This window comes from Capra hircus, chromosome 24, assembly GCF_001704415.2.
Source record: "Capra hircus breed San Clemente chromosome 24, ASM170441v1, whole genome shotgun sequence".
NCBI classification, from domain to species: Eukaryota; Metazoa; Chordata; class Mammalia; order Artiodactyla; family Bovidae; genus Capra; species Capra hircus.
In genome coordinates this window covers 45,834,119-45,855,907 of record NC_030831.1, presented here as the reverse complement: position 1 = coordinate 45,855,907, position 21,789 = coordinate 45,834,119, and the positions used below count along the sequence as shown (strand labels likewise).

Here is a 21,789-nt window from a genome sequence, read left to right as displayed (position 1 = left end):
TGCTGGAACTAAAGGAATGTGTGTGTTCATTTTCAGGATTCTCCTCTACTTACTCTGCTTGGACAGACAAGCTCACTGTCGTGGCATCTTGTGGACGTTGTGTCATATCAGAGTGTGCTGGGTTATTTCAGCAGCCATTACCAGCCATCTATCATCCTGGCAAAGGAATCTTCTGCTGAATTAATTGTGAAGCTCTTGAAAGTGTCTGCAGGCCTTTCTGTTCCTACTGACAGCCAGAAACATCTTGTAAGTTAAATGCGTGCTGTGGAAGGCAGAGTGTTCTTCAGGGCTGGTCGCGTTAGTGCCGCTGAGGACTGTCTTGAACCCTGCAATGGCTCAGTAGAAAAAGCTGAGGGATGTATATACCATTTTGGCTTCTTGGGTCTTTTAGTTTCACTTATTTCGTCTAGTAAGCCTTTTCCTGGTAGCAGTGCCACATGCTAACAAGAGGTGAAAAGGATTAAGGGACAGCAGTGGCTATTGGTTTGCTGATCTGAGTGTCACTGGCAACAGAATGGCAGCAAATAATGAACATGAGTTTAAGGTCTGACAAACTCATATCCCCAGTTTACTGTCATTCTTTGGCTTTCTCACCTGAACTGAAAATAATACCTTGCCTTTAATGTGTTCTGAAGATTAGATTAAGCAATGAACATAGAATTTTTGGAAAAGTTCCTGGCAAGTACTTAGTGTGTGGTTAATGTTATTAATGCAGTAAAAACTGCTACTGGGATTTGGGAGAATGTGGGTTCTAGTCTGGGTGTTATGAAAGACTTCTGTCCCCCGCACAGGGCCCTTAGACATGCCTGTCCTCACGTGGCTCCCTGCTCCGTCCTCTCCACTCCCTGTTGAGGCAGTCAGTGCAGTGCTCTGCTCCCAGGGAATATTCAGTTAACACTGTTGGCAAGGACTTATTTGAATGATCGTTTTTTTATTGTCAGGATGCAGTGCCAAAATGCCGAGCCTTCACTCATCAGATGGTTCAGTTCCTCAGCTCCCTGGAACAAAATGGAAAAATCACCTTAGCAGTCCTTGAACAGGAAATGTCTAAGCTCTTGGATGATATCATTGTTTTTAACCCACCTGGTAAGTGACTTTGGAGAAGTCATGTATTCACTCAGTAAATGATTTCCCGCTGTGTGTAAGACATTTTGAGATCAGGATGATGGTCAGGACACTGTCCTTCTGTTTGCAGAGAAGCTGATGCCTGGACACTTGTCATCTCAGTGTTGGTGGGGGGCCCTGAATTGTAAGGACTTGACGGAGGGGTAGACACTGTCAGGTGCTGCTGTGAGGTTAAGTGGACCGAGGGCTGAGTTAGACAAGTCACCATGATGATTAAGAGATAACCAGAGACTGTCCAGTGAGCAGCCTTCCTGGATGTTTAGCTCTGAACTTGGAGGGCACTTCAGAATCACCTGTAGGCTTGTAAGGAAACTTTAAATGAGAACTTATACTCCCAGCAGTTTGGTAAACTGGACATTCCGACTGCCTTTCCTGCTAAAAACAGCTTAGAATGCTGGATAAATAAAATGTTTTTAAGAAACCAAAAATTAAACGTATTGACAAGTTGGCAGAAAATCTCAGAAGTCAGAAAGTGAGTGAAAGGAGGAGCCCATGAAAATAGATGGTGTGCTGAGGCTGCCTTTTAGCTTGTAGGCTTTTACTGACCTTCTTTGGATTAGGGGAGGCTATAAAGCCCAGGCCCTGCTTAGGCTGGGAGCCTTGAAAGGAGCTCCCATGTAGAACCACACAGGACAGCATCCTCAGGGTAAGGGTGAGTTAGAAATGAACTTGCTCTGAGAAAGGAAGACGGCAATCCTCAGGTTCGTTAAACCTAGCAAATTCCAAGCAAGGTAAATAGAACACCTGTACACACTGTAGTGAGACTGCAGAAGCACCAGTGAAAAAAGAAAAACATTTACATGGACAGCTCGCTTCTCGGGGGCATCAGTGGAACCGGTAAGACGGTGAGGAGACGTGCTGTGAGGAGACGACTGATAACCTGGGTGGTAAAACAAGAGCAGCCAGCTTTCAAGGAGAAGGATGAAATAAAGGTGTTTTCCGTGACACCTGAGAGTGTTTGTCCCAGTGGACATCACTAAAGGAAGTATTAAATAGAGCATGTTCTTTAGGTAAAAGTGGAGTGGTCACAAGTGAAAGGCTTGACTTTCAAGAAGGAAAATAAGCAGAGAAAGTAATGAAATATGGGTAAATATAAACTAAACTGCTGATGTAAACCTGCAGTTAATCATTTAGGGATTTAAAAAGCAAAAGCTAGAATTGAATTATATGACCACAAATAGATATAAGTTAGGAAGGGAGTTGAGTTAAAAGTATTCAAGGTTTTAATACTGTTTGAGGGAGTCAAGAAATTGGTTAAATGTGTGTCTTGATAGAATATGAATGATAAAAATTCTAAGCAGTTCACCAAAAGAAACAAAATATGTAATTTCTGAGTCAGTAGAAAGAGATAGAAAGGATTGACCAAAATATGTTCAATCCAATGAAGGCAAGAAGCATGTGGAGAATAGTCTTTTGGACACGGTGGGGAAAGAGGAGGGTGGGACAAATTGAGAGGTACTACTGACATATATAAACTACCATGTATAGAATAGATAGTTAGTGGGAAGCTTCTGTGTAACACAAGGAGCCTGCCCAGTGCTCTGTGACAACCTAGAGCAGTGGATGGGGTGGGTGTGGGAGGGAGGCCCAAGAGGAAAGAGATATATGTATACTTATGGCTGATTCATGTTGTTTTATGGCAGAAACCAACACAGCACTGTAGAGCAGTTATCCTCCAATTAAAAATAAAAAATTTTAAAAAAGAAAGATGGAAAAGGTGAGAAAAATAACTGAAATAAAGAGAGAAAAAGGCAATGGCACCCCACTCCAGTACGCTTGCCTGGAGAATCCCATGGACGGAGGAGCCTGGTAGGCTGCAGTCCATGGGGTCGCGAAGAGTCAGACACAGCTGAGCGACTTCACTTTCACTTTCCACTTTCTTGCATTGGAGAAGGAAATGGCAACCCACTCCAGTGTTCTTGCCTGGAGAATCCCAGGGACGGCGGAGCCTTGTGGGCTGCCGCCTATGGGTTGCACAGAGTCGGACACGACTGAAGCGACATAGCAGCAGCAGCAGCAGCAGTAAATATAAATGGACAGATGGCTCAACTTAAAAGACAGAGATTGTCAGATTGTATTAATCATCAACATCTAGTTTTAAGCTATTCATAAGTATATCTAAATCATAAGATATGAGAAGATTTCTATAAGGCAATCACGTTAGGCAGATTAAAATAGGAATCTGATATTGCTGTATCAATATGAGATAGGTAGGACTGTAAGGCAGAAAGCATTACAAAGCCAAATGATCTCCAGTGTGTTTTCCCACCCTGAATTTGCATGAAAAATACATACATTCATAAATAAGAAAAAAGCATTATTGGAAATAAAGAGGGCTTTCCTGGTGGCTCGGTGATAAAGAATCCACCTGCCAATGCAGGTTACATGGGTTCGATCTCTGGTCTGGGAAGATCCCACATGCCACAGAACAACTCTTCCCTTGTGCCAGAACTGCTGAGCCTGTGCTCTAAAGCCCAGCAGCTCTGAAGCCCAGCTGCCACAGCTGCTGAAGCCCGCATCCCTAGAGCCCGTGCTCCGCAACAGGGAAAGCCGCCACGAGGAGAAGTTTGTGCTTTGAAACTCGAGAGTAGCCCCTGCTTGCTACAATTAAAGGAAAGCCCACACAGCAGTAAAGTCCCAGCACACCCCAACATAAATAAATATAAGTAAGATTACTAAAGAAATGAAGAGAGCCACTGGAATTTGATGTAAGGTTCAGTTCACTGGGAAGAAAATGCATGAGGTGAAAATTGACAGAACTCAGAGGAAAAATGTCAAATTCTCTCATAGAGATTTTGACACGTGTGACAGTAACTGATAGATCACGTAGACAGAAAATCAGTAAGACTGTAGGATGTCTGTATAGCACAGATGGATATAGTGAGTATGTGGAGAATGATATACCCTGTAAGTGCAGAATGTACTCTGTATCAGTCTCACTGAACAGTTAAGAAACTTGACCCATTACTAGGATTAAAGCATGTCTTCCGTGCATGCTCAGTCACTCAGTCATGTCCAACTCTTTGCAACCGCATGGAGTATAGCCTACCAGGCTCTTCTGTTCATGAAATTTTCTAGGAAAGAATAACTGGAGTGGGTTGCCATTTCCTCCTCCAAGGAATCATTCTGGCTTGGGTATCAAACCCAAATCTCCTATATTGGCAGGCAGATTCTTTACCACTGTGCCACCTTGGAAGCCCCAAAACATGTCTTAATCAGTTCTAAAGGACTGGCATCAAATAGATAATCTAACCACAGGGCAATGAACTTAAAAGTCAGTAACAAAATATAACCAAGAGGGGAAAAAAACATTGGAAATGAAGAAGCAAACTTTTAAGTAACTGATGGCCAAAGGAACAACAATATTTAATCTTAAAATATTTAGAACTGATTTTAAGAAAGAACATCAAAAATTAATTAAACATTGAGCTTAAGGTATTATAAAAAGAACCATAAAATATAATCAAAATCTGTTTAGAAAGAAGGAGATAATAAAGAGAAGATAAATAGACTTAGGATGAACAATGAAACTGGTAAATATAAAGGGTAAATCTAAATGAAGTCTGACTGCATTTAGATCAGTTAGTAATTTGTTGTTGCGTCATGGCAACAGTTGAGAAGATGATAGGAATTAACATTGTCTGGGAGCCAGTTTACCTCAGACTTTCAAGAATAAATGATAAAATTTGTATGATAACCACTACGAAAATGTTATTTAATTTAAAAGGAATATTTTAAAATATTCTTTAAAAAGAATATTTAACTTCCAAACTAAAGAAGAATTAGAATAACAAGAAATAATCCCTTAAAAAAAGAAATAAAAGAGAGCAAAAGGAATGTAGAATAGGAGGAGCAAATTGGAAGCATATAGCAATTAAGATGGGCTTCCCAGGTAGCACACTAGTCGTAAAGAAAGTGAAAGTGAAGTCGCTCAGTCGTGTCCAACTCTTTGCGACCCCATGGACTGTAGCCTGCCAGGCTCCTCTCTCCATGGGATTCTCCAGGCAAGAATACTGGAGTGGGTTGCCATTTCCGCCTGCTAATGTGAGAGGCATAAGAGATGGGGGTTTGATCCCTGGTCGGAAAGCTCCCCTGGAAGAGGATATGGCAATCCACTTCAGTGTTCTTGCCTAGAGAATCCCATAGACAGAGAAGCCTGATGGTTGGCTGTGGTCACACAGACTCAGACACTGCTGAGGCGACTTAGCATGCACGCACAGTAAGTAAGACGGGCTTCCCAGGTGGCTCCAGTGGGAAAGAAACCACCCGCCAGTTCAGGAGACATCAGAGATGGGGTTCGATTCCTGGGTCAGGACGATCCCCTGGAGGAGGGCATGGCAACCTACTCCAGTATTCTTGCCTGGAGAATCCCCTGGACAGAGAAGCCTGATGGGCTACAGTCCACAGGGTGACAAAGAATCGGACACGACTTAGCACAGCATGCACGTCAGTAATTACGTTAAATGTGACTGCGATTGTCACAGTGGAGACGGTAAGGAAGAAAAAGACAACCCAGTAGGAAAAAAATGAACCAGACCCTCAAATTGACATGCTACAAAAGAGAATATTCAAATAACCAATAAGCATGTGAAAACATGCTAAACCTTGTTAATATTCAAGGAGGTGTAAATTAAGAACTTGATGATATGCTCTGTCACACCCGCGAGAATAGATAAAAAGGTTTCAATACTAAGTGTTGGTGAGGATGTGTATCAGGATAACTCTCATATACTGCTGAGTACAGAGTAAGTGGGTACAACCATTTTTATTTTTTTTAATATTTTATTTTTAATTGGAGGATAGTTACTTTACAGTATTGTGATGGCTTCTGCCATACATCAGTATGAATCAGCCATGGGTATGCATACGTTCCCTCCCTCTTGAACCTCCCTCCCACCCCCGTCTCCATGCCACCTCACCTGTTTAGGTTGTCACAGAGCACTGGCTTTGGGTTCCCTGCATCATGCAGCAAATTCCCATTGGCTCTCTATTCTACATATGGTACTGGATATGTTTTAGTGCTACTCTCAAATCATCCCACCGTCACCTTCCCTCACTGTGTCCAAAAGTCTGTTCTTTATGTCTGTGTCTCCTTTGCCGCCCTGCAAATAGGATCATGAGTGCCATCTTTCTAAATTCCATATATATATACTTTTATGTATGATATTGTCTTTCTCTTTCTGACTTACTTTACTCCGTATAATAGGCTCTAGGTTCATCTACTTCATTAGAACAGACTCAAATGTGTTTCTTTTTATAGCTGAGAAATATTCTATTGTGTATATGTACCAAAGCTTCTTTATCCATTCACCTGTCAGTGGACATCTAGGTTGCTTCCATGTCCTAATTATTGTAAATAGTGCTGCAGTGAACATTGGGGTACATGTGTCTTTTTCAGTTGTGGTTTCCTCAGGGTATATGCCCAGTAGAGGGACTGCTGGCTCATATGGTAGTTTTGTTCCTGGTTTCATAAGGCATCTCCATACCGTGCTCCATAGTGGCTGTATCCATTTGCATTCCCTTTTCTCCACACCTTCTCCAGCATTTATTCTTTTTGATGACGGCCATTCTGACTGGTGTGAGATGATACATCACTGTAGTTTTTTTTAATGGATTTATTTTTAATTGCAGGGTAATTGCTTTACAGTATTGTGTTGGTTTCTACCAACATCCACATGAGTCAGCCACAGGTTGTTGTTGTTGTTGTTCAGTTGCCAGTTGTGTCCAACTCTTTGCGACCCCATGGACTGCAGCACACCAGGCCTGCCTGTCCCTCACTGTCTCTCAGAGTTTGCCCAAGTTCATGTCCATTGCATCAATGACGCCGTCCAGCCATCTCATCCACTGATGCCCTCTTCTACTGTCCTCAATCTTTCCAAGCATCAGGGTCTTTTCCAGTGAGTCAGTTGTTCGTTCACATCAGGTGACCAAAATATTGGAGCTTTAGCTTCAGCTTCAGTCCTTCCAGTGAGTATTCAGGGTTAACTTCCTTTAAAATGACTGGTTTGATCTCCTTGCTGTCCAAGGGACTCTGAAAGACTCTTCTTCAGCACCACAGTTCGAAGGCATCAATTCTTCAGCACTCTGCCTTCTTTACAGTCCAGCTCTCACAACCTTACGTGCTCACTGGAAAGACCATAGCCTTGGCTATACAGACCTTTGTCAGCAAAGAGAGATCTTTGCTTTTCAATGCACTGTCTAGGTTTGTCATAGCTTTCCTGCCAACAACCAATTGTCTTCTGATTTCATGGCTACAGTCACCATCTGCAGTGATTTTAGAGTCCAAGAAGAGGAAGTCTGTCACTGCTTCTACCTTTCCCCCTTCTTTTTGCCAAGAAGTGATGGGTCTGATGACATGACCTTAGTTTTTTTAATATTTAGTTTTAAGCCAGCTTTTTCACTCTCCTCCTTCACCCTCATCAAGTTCTTTAGCTCCTCTTCACTTTCTGCCATTAGGGTGGTATCATCCGCGTGTTGAGGTTGTTGGTGTTCATTTTGCCAGTCTTGATTCCAGCTTATTACTCATACAGCTCGGCATGTCTCATGATGTGCTCCACATATAAGTTAAATTAACGTGGTGGCAGCAAACAACCTTGTTGTGCTCCTTTCTCAGTCAGGAAGCAACAGTCAGAATCCTGTATGAAGCAATTGACTGGTTCATGATTGAGAAAGAATTGTCCCTGTTATTATATAGATATTGTAAGTATGGAATGAGATAATGTAGCCAAAGCAATAACATGGAAAGTCAGCAACACTTAGTAACTGCTAAAAAAAAAATTAACAGACAATACTGGAGAAATTGATTTAGAGTTGGTCTTATGTAACTGGACCTAGAAGATTGAATAATAGCCAGGCAAAGCAATGAAGGGCATTGTCAGTTCAGTTCAGTTGCTCAGTCAGGTCTGACTCCATGGACTGCAGCAGGCCAGGCCTCCCTGTCCATCACCAACTCCCAGAGTTGACTGATGTCCATTGAGTCAGTGATGCCATCCAACCATCTCATCTTCTGTCATCCCCTTCTCCTTCTGTCCTCAATCTTTACCAGCATCAGGGTCTTTTCAAATGAGTTAGTTCTTCACATCAGGTGGCCAGAGTATTGGAGTTTCAGCTTCAGCATCAGTCCTTCCAAGGAATATTCAGGACTGATTTCCTTTAGGACTGGTTGGATCTCCTTGCTGTCCAAGGGACTCTCAAAAGTCTTCTCCAACACCACAGTTCAAAAGCATCAATTCTTCAGCACTCAGCTTTCTTTATAGTCCAACTCTCACATCCATACATGACTATTGGAAAAACCATAACTTTGACTTCACGGACCTTTGTGGCAACGTAATATCTCTGCCTTTTAATATGCTGTCTAGGTGTGTCGTAACTTTTCTTCCAAGAAGCAAGCATTGTTTAATTTCATGGCTACAGTCACCATCTGCCGTGATTTTGGAGCACCCCAAAATAAAGTCTGTCACTGTTTCCATTGTTTCCCCATCTATTTGCCATGAAGTGATGGGACTGGATGCCATGATCTTAGTTTTCTGAATGTTGAGTTTTAAGCCAGCTTTTTCACTCTCCTTGTTCACTTTCGTCAAGAGGCTCTTTCAGTTCAGCTCAGTTCAGTCGCTCAGTCGTGTCTGACTCTTTGCAACCCCATGAATTGCAGCACTCCAGGCCTCCCTGTTTATCACCATCTCCTGGAGTTCACTCAGACTCACGTCCATCGAGTCTGTGATGCCATCTAGCCATCTCATCCTCTGTCGTCCCCTTCTCCTCCTGCCCCCAGTCCCTCCCAGCATCAGAGTTTTTTCCAATGAGTCAACTCTTCTCATGAGAGGCTCTTTAGTTCTTTGTTTTTACCTTAAGTGTGGTGTCATCTGCATATCTGAGGTTGTTGATATTTCTCCCGGCAATCTTGATTCCAGCTTGTACTTCATCCAGTCCAGCATTTCTCATGATGTACTCTGCATATAAGTTAAATAAGCAGGGTTACAATATATACCCTCCACGTACTCCTTTCCCGATTTGGAGCCAGTCTGTTGTTCCATGTCCAGTTCTAACTGTTCCTGACCTGCATACAGATTTCTCAAGAGGCAGGTCAGGTGGTCTGGTATTCCCATCTGTTTAACAATTTTCCACAATTTGTTGTGATCCACACAGTCAAAGGTTTTTACATAGTTAATAAAGCAGGAGTAGATATTTTTTCTGGAACTCTCGTGCTTTTTCCATGATCCAACGGATGTTGGCAATTTGATCTCTGGTTCCTCTACCTTTTCTAAATCCAGCTGGAGCATCTGGAATTTCATGGTTCATGTACTGTTGAAGCCTGGCTTGGAGAATTTTGAGCATTACTTTGCTAGCATGTGAGATGAATGCAAAGGGCATTCTAGAAACATTTTAATCAGAAGAATGGCATACTAGAAACTTCTTAATCAGGATCAGTTATGGATTTTAAGGAAATATTTGTTGGCTCAGTTGATGGTGAATGGGAAGAGGAGAGTCTGCGATTTGTTAGGAGGCTTATTGGAATAATTTTTGTTCCCATGAGTCATAGTTGAAAGATAGATGAAAATCACTATTCACAGATATAATCTGGTATATATAGAATGGATAAACAACAAGGTCCAACTGTATAGCTCAGGGAACTAAATTCAATATCATGTGGTAACCATAATGGAAAATAATATGAAAAAATGTGTGTGTGTGTTTATGTGTGTATTTATCTGAGTCATTTGCTGTATGGCAGTAATTAATACAACATTGTAGGTCAATTATACTTCAATAAAAAAATAATTTTAAGAAAACGAGGAAAAATTGGGGGGTGAAAAAGGTTTTAAGGTCTTGCAGGAGTTCCTGCTTTGCTCTTCAAAGTGTTTCTGTACCATATCCCATCTGTAAAATCTAAGCACTATCCAGGATTTTCTTTCTGGCCCCTGGAGAGCAGCTACTTTGAAACACTGTTGTCCCCTTCATCATGTTCATGTCATCATACCAGCAGCCTTTGGCACGTATGTGTTTGTATTCCCTTTTAGATCTGGACAGCCAGACCCGCCACATGGCCCTCAGCAGCCTCTTCATGGAAGTCCTAATGATGATGAATAATGCGACTGTCCCAACGGCAGAGTTCCTCCGAGGCAGTATCCGGACCTGGATCGGGCAAAAAGTGCATGGGTTGGTGGTGCTGCCACTGTTAACAGCCGCCTGCCAGAGCCTGGCTTCTGTCCGCCACATGGCCGAGACGACGGAGGCCTGCATCACTGCTTACTTCAAAGAGGGTAAGAGCGTCCTCTTACCCTCGGTAGGCTCTCAGTTGATCCATCTTTTCCAGGGAAGATCAGGTGGCTCAGTAGTAAAGAACCGCCTACCAATGCAGGAGATGCAAGAGACTCAGGTTCGATCCCTGGGTTGAGAAGACCCCCTGGAGTAGGAAATGGCAACTCACTCCCAGAATTCTTGCCTGGAAAATCCCACGGACAGAGGAGCCTGCTGGGCTATAGTCCATGGGGTTACACAGAGTCAGATGCGACTGAGTGACTGAGCACACACACTGAAGGAGATGCCTTTCCATGCCGGAAGCCACTGTGAGGAATCCCGCCCATGACAAGGTCATGAGGAAGGATGCTGACATACGCAAGGCGTGCTCAGACTTCAGGGACCCCTCTGGAAATTCCTAAGCATGTACCCCAACAAAAATCTGCCGGCTTTTGTGCTCTGCTTTTCCACTCTTCTGACATTTTCTGGAAAAAGTCAATTCAGGGCTTTAGTCTTCTGCATTTGAAAGAGTGTTTCAATCCAAAAACCCCTCTGATGGCTTTCTAGCCTGCCTGCAGGACAGCTGCGCATGTGATTGAGGCCTCCTGACCGCAGGAGGCACAGGAAGCTTAAAACATCCTAGGAATGTAGGAGCTTCCGAGGAGTCAAAATCTTTAGAATAGGACTGATTAAAAGTTTCATTTTTTGGGTCAATGCTTGCTGCCAAATTTTCATATCCTTTATTTTTAGATATAGTTGGTATATAGAAAAACAAGTAGTAGACCTGGTATTAGCAACATTAGATCTTTGAGTTAAGTACCTTCTTTGTTATATCCCACTGCACCTTTGTTCTATAGAGATATAACTTTAATGCTTTAAGGAGATGCAGATTAAAGAAAAACACTTCAGGGGAAACAAAATTAACATTCATTAAGGAAGAGAGCCAAAACGTGTTAACAAACCTCTTGGCCAGAAGATAATGTAAATCACCTGAGACCTTTTGTATACAAAATGATATACGGAAAGAATCTGGGTTGCGAACGCTACATAATTTTGTGTTACGCATTGATCTCCGTGTTTTATCAAAAGTATAAAAGGCCTTCTGAACAATAAAGGATGGGGGCCAGTTTCTCGGACCAGTTTCTCGAACTAGTCTCTCGGCCTGGTTTCTTGGGACTCTGGCTTCCCCCATGTCTTTCTCTCTCTTTCTTCTTCTCTCCCTTTCCTTCTCTCTGCTCTTTACTTTAACTTCAGGCTGAATCTCCACCTGGGGCGCGGAGGCTCGCCAGGTCTACTTACTTGCCCTGGCTGTTAAGACCCGCACGAAAGGGAGCTTAAGGCGAGGCACCCTTAGATATTCAAGTGGGCACCGGTGGCCCAACGTAGATGGTGCAAATTCCTTGTCTGGAATTTTATTGGCCTTCCGCGTAAACCAAGCTATTCAGCCCTCTTCCTCCACTACACTATAGTTTCTTAATCTAATCTTACATTAATAAACAAACAAGTGTTTCCACGCCAACGCCGTCCACCCTTCGAATTCCCTGGATCCACCGGGGCTGGACCCCGGCATTTCCAGACTCTTCCCGTTGAAGGATTGCACCACTCTAAAATCTCTGTAAATGTTGTTGATGTTTCAGGGTATAGTTTGTTTTCTTCATGAAGATCTGTAGTCAGCATGAGAACTTTTGGCCCATGTTGCTACCATCTTGTTTCAAGGAAGGGAACCTCTGACTCATTAAAATGAAGGGTTTTGCAGTGTCTGACCAATCCTTGTATGATAGGTAAATTGTGTATGTCATAGGCCTAGTCATAGTCCTAAAAGCAAATGCTATAAACCAGAATCTTTGTAATTATCCACTATATTCAGTTCAGTTCAGTTGCTCAGTCGTGTCCGACTCTTTGCGACCCCATGAATCGCAGCACGCCAGGCCTCCTTGTCCATCACCAACTCCTGGAGTTCACTCAGACTCACATCCATTGAGTCAGTGATGCCAGCCATCTCATCCTCTGTCATCCCCATTTCCTCCTGCCCCCAATCCCTCCCAGCATCAGAGTCTTTTCTAGTGAGGGATGTCGCATGAGGTGGCCAAAGTACTGGAGTTTCAGTTTTAGCATCATTCCTTCCAAAGAAATCCCAGGGCTGATCTCCACTATATTTATTTCCTCTATTTTGTCACTTGCTAAAATTTTTCTTAGGTCCTTTTATTGCTTTTTGTCCTATATTTTAAACTGTTATGAAGAAGTTCTCTCCCTTACCCTCAGGCCCATTCCTGATTTGTCTGTCTTATTGCCTACCTGTACACTCGCAGATTCTGGCAACAGCTTGGCCTGGTTAAGAAGAACTGCTCAGAGCAGTACCTCTTAACTCTGATGCCCAGATATACATCCTTGTGCTTACAGTAGGGGAGACGGAAGAGTACTGAAGTGAGAATGCCAGGAGGCGCCTGTAACCTGCCCCTGCCCTTCCTTTGCAGCACACAAGCACTCCACGTTCCCATTTCCCCCTCTGGAAAGTTCTCTGTCACCATGTCACCATACTCTCATTCCTGCCCCCAGAATTGAGAAGCATCAGGATAACCCTCTTGCTCCAAATTTGTTTCCTCTTTGTTCCTGAAATCAAATTTGTTTTTTCCCTTTATGAAACATTTTCAAGAATCTGTGTATATAAGATAGGAGTCAAATGAAACTTTGATGCTTAAAAAAATACTTACGATGGATAAAGTACTAATAATATCCCCCAGAAAAGCTGAAGTGTTCGTAACATACTTAAAAATGGTATTCGGTAAAATTAAAATTCTTAGATGACTGAGACAGGCAGTGTCTGTGATTTTAATGGTCATAGTATGGTGAAAGAGGGATTTATGAAAATGCAGCCAGAATGCCTGACTTCTTAACCCTTGGAACTGGTAGCCAGGACACGGGCATTTAGCTTGAGGGCTTGCAGTCCAAACCATGAAGCGTTGTTGGGCCCTCCGAGGCCAAGGTGAGTGGTGTTTTCTCAACATGAAGCTTTTAAATTTTAAAGTGAAAGGTTCCTTAGAGTGGTTAGGTGGTTTAATTCTCGCTCTTACCCTGCTCTCTCCTCTCGGTGTTCTTTTCTTAGGCTCCCTCAACCAGAATCTAGGATGGGGCCCCATTCTGGTGTCCCTTCAGGTTCCTGAGCTCACCATTGAAGAGTTTCTGCAGGAGTGCCTGTCCCTTGGCAGCTACTTGACTCTCTACGTCTACTTGCTTCAGTGTCTAAATAGCGAGCAGACACTAAGGAACGAAATGAAAGTGCTGCTTCTCATAAGCAAGTGGTTAGAACAAGTATATCCGAGGTATGCTGACCCTCCAGTTGCTACAGCCAACCCACAGGTTAGGATAGCTGGGAATTTGGGCTTAGATTAGTGTCCATTTCAGTGCAGATACCCAAGTGATACGTAAGAAACAAACAGGGCTGTTTCGGGAAGATTTTCCTTGCATGGACTGATTTTCTGAGCAGGCTTTTGCTTTCCTAAAACAGGCATTTTTGAAGCACCACCTTTAGCTTTGATTCGGTTAAGTAGGTAGGGGTAGCAACGTTTATCTTGCTTGATTACAAGGACATCGAGCTCATATACGGCGACCAGCATGTAGAAGGCGCAGTAAATATCAGCTGCTCCTTTACTGTCCCAGTACTTTATTAACACCGTCACTTGTCAGCCTAAGCTTCTAAAGGGCGCAAAGTCCCTAATACTGAAAGCTCCCATGTGGACTTCTGGTTAAATGAGGGTGGAAAGAATCTCTTCCTAATTCAGTTCTCCCCACCCCCACCCCGCAACCCCTCAGCTCTGTGCAGGAAGAAGCGAAGCTGTTTCTGTGGTGGCACCAAGTCCTGCAGCTGTCTCTGGTTCAGACAGAGCAGAATGACTCCGTCTTGACGGAGTCTGTCATCCGAATCCTGCTTATGCTTCAAGGCCGGCAGAACCTAATGGCTGAGGAGAGGCTCAGCTCGGGGATTCTCGGGGCAATTGGGCTGGGCCGGAAGTCACCCTTGTCCAACAGGTGAGAAGGCCTCTGCCGCTGCTCTTGTAAGTGGGCCTCAGACACCTGCACCTGCCTAGGCCGTCATACTAGGTAGATTTTCTGTTTGGGGGCTAGATTCCTTCCGGAGATTAATAAGAAAACTATCAGAGCCTGATTACATCTTTATATTTTAAAAAGGATGTTTATTCTTTCCATTTTAAAACAACTTTTATGTTCAAAGTGTTTTTTTTTTTAGCGGTATCTCATTGTCTTTTGACTTTGTCACCTGACCACACTACTCATTGCTTTTTGCCTTTGAGCCAGTGATGGTGTGCAGGGTTAGGTTAAAATACCTGGTCAGCTGCTACACTGCCAGCACTTTGTCAGGGAAACCCAGGTTCTGTGAGGGGCTTGGTCTAGCAGAATTGTTAAGTCAAGACGAGTAGAAGTTAACTGATTAGAAGGATGAATAATGAGAAATAAAGTCAGGCTTTTGTTGCTAAAAATTCCGAGATGTGAAAGAATTTGCCATTAGTCCCATTTTATCCTCTAAGACTTATTTGTATCATGGTTTTTCTGCTAAAGGTCTTACCTGGTTTGAAAAACATTCCCATACTATTCTGATATCAGCGTCCAAACCAGTTTACATCATGCTCCTTTGTTTATGTTAGAATTTAGCAGGACTAAATTTGATTTGATTTTTACTAAATTAAGTGTGATTTGATTCACTTAAATTGTAAAACGCATGGCACATAAAGTTTATCATGGTAACCCTTTTAAAATGTGTAATACAGGGACTTCTGTTGGGGTCCAGTGGTTAAGACTCTGTGCTCCCACTGTAGGGGGCACAGGTTTGATCCCGTTTGGGGGCTTGAGATCCCACATGCCTTGCAGTACAGTCAAAAATAAAAAGGGAAAATGTGCAGTTCAGTGGTATGTAGTACGTTCACAGCATCGTTGCAGCTGTTTACCACTATTTTGTTTCAGATCATTTTCATCATCCCAGAAGGAAATCCTATACCTGCTAAGCAATCACTCTCCTTTCGCCTCTCCCCCAAGTCTCTGGCAACCACTCATGGATTTTCTGACTTTTATGTATATCCTGTTCTGGACATCTCACATAAATGGAATCATACAACACATGGCCTCTTGTGTCTGGCTTCTTTCACTTAATGAAGTTTCAAGGCTTATCCGTATTTTAGCATGCACCAGTACTTATTTCCTCTTAATGATTAAATAGTATTCTATTGTGTGGACACAGCTTCATTCATCAGTTGGTAAACATTTGGGTTGTATCCACTCTTTGGCTGTTGTGAATAGTGTTAGCTGTGAAAGTCACTTACAAGGTTTTGTTAGAACACCTGTTTTTGGTTCTTTTGGAATTGTTGAGTCATGGTGTTGCTTTGTACGTCTTGAGGAACTGCCCAGCTGTTCTCCATAGCACCTGCACCATTTTTAACACTCCCACCAGCAGTGGCTGAGAGTTTCAGTTTCGCTGTATCTTTGCCAACACTTTCATTCTTGAGACTGAATTATGCTTCCATTGTTTGGGTGGTGATAATGGAAGGACCATAAAGAATTCCTTGATCATATTTATAATTTTCCCAAGGAGGCTAATAGTAGCAGCAGGTCTGGAGATGTGTTTAACTTATTTTTTTTTAATAGAAAATGTGATGTTTGATATAAAATGCTTACTTTAATAGTCATTTACTTCCTCTAATTCCTCCCTAACACCTAAGGTTCCGAGTGGCTGCCCGAAGCATGGCTGCCTTCCTTTCAGTTCAAGTTCCTGCCGAGGATCAGATCCGCTTGAAGCCCAGCTCTGAGTTATATCTGACCATGAAAGCTCAGCAGGTCAGTAAAAAGCTTCGTGGTTAAGGGTTAGAAGTTTTCCATAGGAGGAGGGAAGGTGGCAGCTGTGGTCCTCACCCGTGAGGACCTGAGGACTGTTATCGGCAGTAGGACAGTATGTCCTCTGTGGACTCTGCTTCCTGGAAGATGGTCACCGCATGTGCCTGCATTGGACTTCAAACCAGTTTTTGTAGGCACTTGCCGAGAGTGCTGTTACCAGCCTTGTAGAAGAAGCAAGGTCACAGGCAAGCCAGCCTAGGGTCATGTTTGATTCTGAAACATGACTGTGTGCTGAGGCATCACACTCTGGGCCTGGGGACAGGCACAGAGGACGAGACTAGAGTTGAGACCGATAGATGTTAGCTGAACTCCAGCTTGGAACCAAGGGAGTGTTTCCTGTTTTGTGAGTCTGGGGGTTGACCACCGTCCATGTTATCTGACATGGACAAAATGGTAGCTGTGAAAAATGACAGTTTGTTCTAAAAATGAGGAAGGCCACCTGGCAGCAGTCCTATCCCATAACTACTTTCACCTGTAAACAGCACACAGGTGCATAACACAAAACGATAGCCATCGTTCTCGAGTGCTTATTGCTCGCCAGCACTGTTGTTGTGAGCTTTAACTTACCTGATGTTAACGAGTTAAAGTTTTAACTCTTCTAATTCTCATAACAACCCTAAACAAGAGGAACTTTCATTATCCTGGTTTTGTTGATGAGAAAGTGCAGACAGAAAGAGGCTAAGGAATTTGTCTCAGATCACACATCCACTAAGGGCTGGGGCTGGGACTCCTGGGCCCATCTGGATCCAGCTGTGTGCTCTTGCCACTCTGCAGTACGGCCTCTGTACACAGGAAACACTCAGACCTCTTGCTGCTGCTGCTAAGTCACTTCAGTCGTGTCCAACTCTGTGCGACCCCATAGACGGCAGCCCACCAGGCTCCACCGTCCCTGGGATTCTCTAGGCAAGAACACTGAAGTGGGTTGCCATTTCCTTCTCCAATGCATAAAAGTGAAAGTGAAGTCACTTAGTCGTGTCTGACCCTCAGCGACCCCATGGACTGCAGCCTACCAGGCTCCTCCATCCATGGGATTTTCTAGGCAAGAGTACTGGAGTGGGGTGCCATTGCCTTCTCCATTAGACCTCTTAGCTATTGTCTTTTGCAGCATTGCCATGTCTGAGTCAGCCATGTACAATAGATATCTCAGTAGTAAGAGCAAAGATCAAGTGAAAAAATTAGCAGGTTCTTCACAGGTATCCTGATTTATACAGTACATGCTGTTTTGTCATAGACAGCCACCATGTGAATCCCTGACATCATGTAAGAGCCGTCACAGGTGGGCAGATGAGTGTCCCCAGGTGCGGCCATGAAGTCAGTGACATGCATTTCAGGCTGCTTTTGCGAAGTCTGCTCGCCTGTACCCACCAGCACCTGGGGCATGGCTTTGCTTTAGCTGTGGCCGGCAGGTCCTCCAGGCCTTGGCAGGCTTTGCTGACCTTCCTTTAGATTTACAGTGATGACATTGTTGTCATCTGGGTTTTCAGACTTGAAATACTTCCCATCTTTTAATAAAATGATTTTTCTTAGGCAAACTGTCAAAGTAGCCTATTCTTTAAAAAAGAAAAAGAAAACAAAGGGAGGTATGTGGGGTGGGGGAGAGACAGATGGAAGCTGTGGTTAGTGGGAGTGCCTGTCCCTACTGACTCTTGTTCTTAGATTAACTCTGTTCACACAGCTGTTAGCTTGGTACCAAAATCCCTTCCATTGTTGATTTTCAACCCAAAACTTCTGCCTTAAACCACTTGGTAACTTATTTCTAAGCTGCTTGTTCATTTACCACCTCCCCCCACCCCGCCCCAGAACCCCAAATCTTCTTCCTCCTTAAATGAGCCAAGCAAATTCCATCTTTTGGTTGTTGTTGTTATTATTGATTTATTTTAAAATTTTTAATTGGAGGATAATTGCAGTGTTGTGTTGGTTTCTGCCATTTATAAACATGAATCAGCCATAGGTATACACATGTCCCCGCCATCTTTTTTAAAATTAATTTTTATTTATTTAATTTTCACTTATTTATTTCTAATCGAAAGGATAATTGCTTTACAGTATTGTGTTGGTTTCTGACAAACATCAAAATGCATCAGCCATAGGTGTCCCTATGGCCCCTCCCTCTGGAACCTCCCCCAACCCCCACCCCATCCCACCCCTCTGGGTTGTCACAGAGCACCTCATCCCCGTATGCTCTAGTGTGGTGGTCCCCATATGTGAGAGGGGCACTTCATGGTTCATGTTCAGAATCCTAGGGGCAGCTAAGCTCCCCATCTCCCCAGGAACCATTGCTGTGATTTTTTTTTTTGCTGTTTTTTCTAAATACAGTCTTTTTCTCTTCTCCCAGTATGAAGGGACGAAAAATTAAAATTATGGAAGTTAAGAACGTTTTTCTTCATTCCTGAAGAGAAGCATGGGAATATCATTGCTGTTTCTGTTAGGTGGAAACCAGAGGAGCTTGGTCTGTCTGCTGTGCTTCTTGACCGATAGAGCAACCTTATCAGTCACCCTTAGCAGCACTTAGCCACTGGTTTCTTCTGAATTTTATCTAGTTATGGTTTAGTACGACATTACTTTGTAACCCAAGAACAAACCCAACAGCAAATTAAAACAGGTCTCACAAGTAACCGAAGCCTGTGGTTTCTGGTTGAGGCTCCAGGAGAGACGTAGAGGATGCACTGGTGGGGAGGATGCGCTGGTGGGGGCGGGCTGCAGCGCTGGCGCGGGGGCAAGGAGGATAAGGAAGAAGACAGCGGGGAAGGACTGGGAAGCGGCACAGGCCAGGAAGAGGAAGCCAAAGCCAGAGAAGCTTGGGCTGCTGGCCTCCTCCTGCTTCCGGTTAATCAACGCCCACCTTTAAGAAGCCTGGCTTCACTGCTGTAGCTCTCCCAGGAGGCTCCCCGTTGCGCCACATGACAGCAGCAGGCACGCTACACCTGTGGGAACCGTGTTACATGCATCCGTGTGGTTAACCCTCTTGTCTGTCATGTTTTTTAGGCTCTGAACGCTCTTGAATCCTTGACATCGAGTAAGCAGTACGTTGAATACCAGGATCAGATATCGCAGGCTGCACAGTTTATAAAGCATCCTGGCCATTGCCTCCAGGATGGGAAAAGCTTCCTGGCTCTTCTTGTGAACTCTCTGTATCCAGAAGTGCATTATTTGGACAACATCCGATAGTAACTCAGAGACTCTTGGTAAACCTGTTGCTATTTATGTTTACATTTAACTTTGCTGTTGCACAAGTAACTTTGCTCAGTTTCGCCTGCAGTTTGGCCACTGAGTTAGTTGACCATAGATGCAAGTTGGTGAGTGAGCACCAGATAATTCTGTTGTGCATGTGCACACGTGTATGTGTGTGTTTCCTCAGCTCTTAGAGCGTTCCAGGGACTCTGTAGTTTTTGTATTCATCGAACAAGAGAAACTTACTAAGTTCTACTGGGTAGAGAACCACTCACAATTCCTGAATATCCAGTCATCTCATGAGACCCCAGGGTGGGGTGCTTTTGTGTGCCGCCACTTCTCTCTTCTCTTTGATTTAAATGTCAAGACTCCTGTGCCAGATCTCACTGCTTTGGGAATCATGTTGAATCCTCACTTTCGCACCCCAGTTGTGTTCCTTCAAAGTAAAAAAGCTCTGAATATTTAAGCATTTCTGAAAGAAGGGGGAGGTATTCCCCACAGCTTAAAATATTCCTCTCAGAAGGGAGATAAGAATGCTGAATCAAAGTCCCTGTCTCAAACATGACCACTTGATCCTGGTTAAAGCGGACAGCAGAGGTGGTGACATGTCCATTTCCATCCAGCCATGTCTCCTCATGGAGAAGCCGTTTGCTCTAAATTGGGGGTGTGTGCTGGCAGTTGGTGGAGAGCAAGTCATGCACAGGTGTTTTTTGTTGGATCCCTGTGGCTGAGCGTGTAGGCAGAGCTTCCTCTCTCCAGTTCAGTGTAGATGTATGATCCCTTTGGTCCTACCCTGGCCCACTCCTTCATTCACGTCACTCACTTGGCCCCTGTAGACATGTCATTTGCAGCTCTTTCCAGACCCCAGGTTTGATGTCTGAAGGTCCTGCTGTTGAGAGAGACAGAAACAGAGGCCTTGATACTCTGATTCCTGCCTGTTTATCCACTCCAGATTTAAACTCAAATGAAGCTGGCAAGCCTGCTGAGACACTGCTGGTCACTGGAAACCGGGGCAGGTCAGGAGACTTAATCGAATTTGGCCTTTTTAAAATCGGCGTGTGTGTGCTGTTGTTAACAGTTCCTTCGTCACTGAAGCTTGTCTGCAGACAGCGTTGCCTCATGGTGCTGCCATCTTTTTGCTCTTGTCGTATTGTCCCCTCACCACCACCATTCCTCCCCCCTTACGGAATTAGCATTTAGACTTCTGTCATCATAGTCATAATTCTGTTGGCTCAAAATTGATTTTGTTTGTCTAGCTGGCATACCATGCCTTGCTTCAGGGTTATCTATAGCCTAAGAGTATTTACCTAAAAAATGTGTTAATCACTGAGAACTTTCACCAGTGGGATGGGTTAAGCTAGTGATAATCTCTTTCCAAATATCAATTTGGGCTGCCTCCCCCAACAGTCGGAAGTGCTGTTCTTTATTTTGAATCTCTTTAGTTGAACAGAACAGTTCTGCCCCTCAGACATGCTCTGGTAAAGACCATCCCTGTTACCCCTCAAGTCCTGTGGGCCACCAAGTACCCGTCTCCGAGGGACGCACCTCAGAGCTTTCCTTGTTACACATTTTAGAAGCTGTGGGCCGCTCCATGGCTGATTTGGCAACAAAGATTTTTGTGACAGGAAATGTTCTGTGTGCTGTTTTCTTTGAGGGAGATGTAATTACTGATATCCTAGAATGTGAAAATTTTGAGTGACAGACATACGTTCAAAGAAAATTATGTTTAATCTCAATTTTTGAAGATTTATAATATTTATAATGTATTTGCTCTGTAAAAATTATAAAAAAATAAATCAATCTTTGGTTGTAGCTGGTAAGAATCTGATTTTTAGGGACATCACACTATCTTGTAAAGTATTTCAGTTGTTAAAGTTGATGGAGGTGTTTTATGCCTGATTTCATCTATTTTCTTGGATACCAACTGGATTATCAGGGACGGTTGGTAAAAGCACTTCCTCTTTATGCTTAACAGTGAAAGATTTACTCACACATTGGTTCCTTGGAGAGGCTGTGGTCTAAGAAATGGCTGTAACGACACTGAGACAGATCAAAAGGTGGCTACGTTGCTGTAGCCCTCTGGGAAAGAGGAGACCAGTCTGCCCACTGGCTTTCAGAAATAATGAGCCTTTGTCGGCAAAATAGTCACCTCCAGAGAGTGCAGGGCCAGTTTCAGAGACAGTGGTGCTGCGTGTTGACACCGGGTCAATAAGACCAAGGAACTGCCTGGCCGAGCGGTGTTGAAGGAGAACAGCACAGACGTTCCCCGCACATGGCCAGTGGTGGCATCTCGTTCAGGCCAGGATGCCTGGCAGCTTCTGGGCTTGCTGAAAAGCACCTCTTCTGCTTCTCCACCTA

General features: G+C 43.7%; 1 protein-coding gene across 2 annotated transcripts in view; it reads left to right on the top strand.

Moving 5' to 3' along the window:
- Positions 1–21,243, top strand: part of EPG5 (ectopic P-granules autophagy protein 5 homolog) — a 131,673-nt gene extending 110,430 nt beyond the window's left edge. For both annotated transcript variants that reach the window (XM_018039566.1, XM_005697166.3), the window contains exons 38-44: positions 37–246; positions 942–1,086; positions 10,143–10,385; positions 13,466–13,682; positions 14,173–14,388; positions 16,089–16,203; positions 19,246–21,243. In XM_018039566.1, coding sequence (XP_017895055.1) covers positions 37–246; positions 942–1,086; positions 10,143–10,385; positions 13,466–13,682; positions 14,173–14,388; positions 16,089–16,203; positions 19,246–19,428 — 1,329 coding nt within the window. In that variant the 3' untranslated portion in view covers positions 19,429–21,243. The remainder of the gene's footprint in view (positions 1–36; positions 247–941; positions 1,087–10,142; positions 10,386–13,465; positions 13,683–14,172; positions 14,389–16,088; positions 16,204–19,245) is intronic.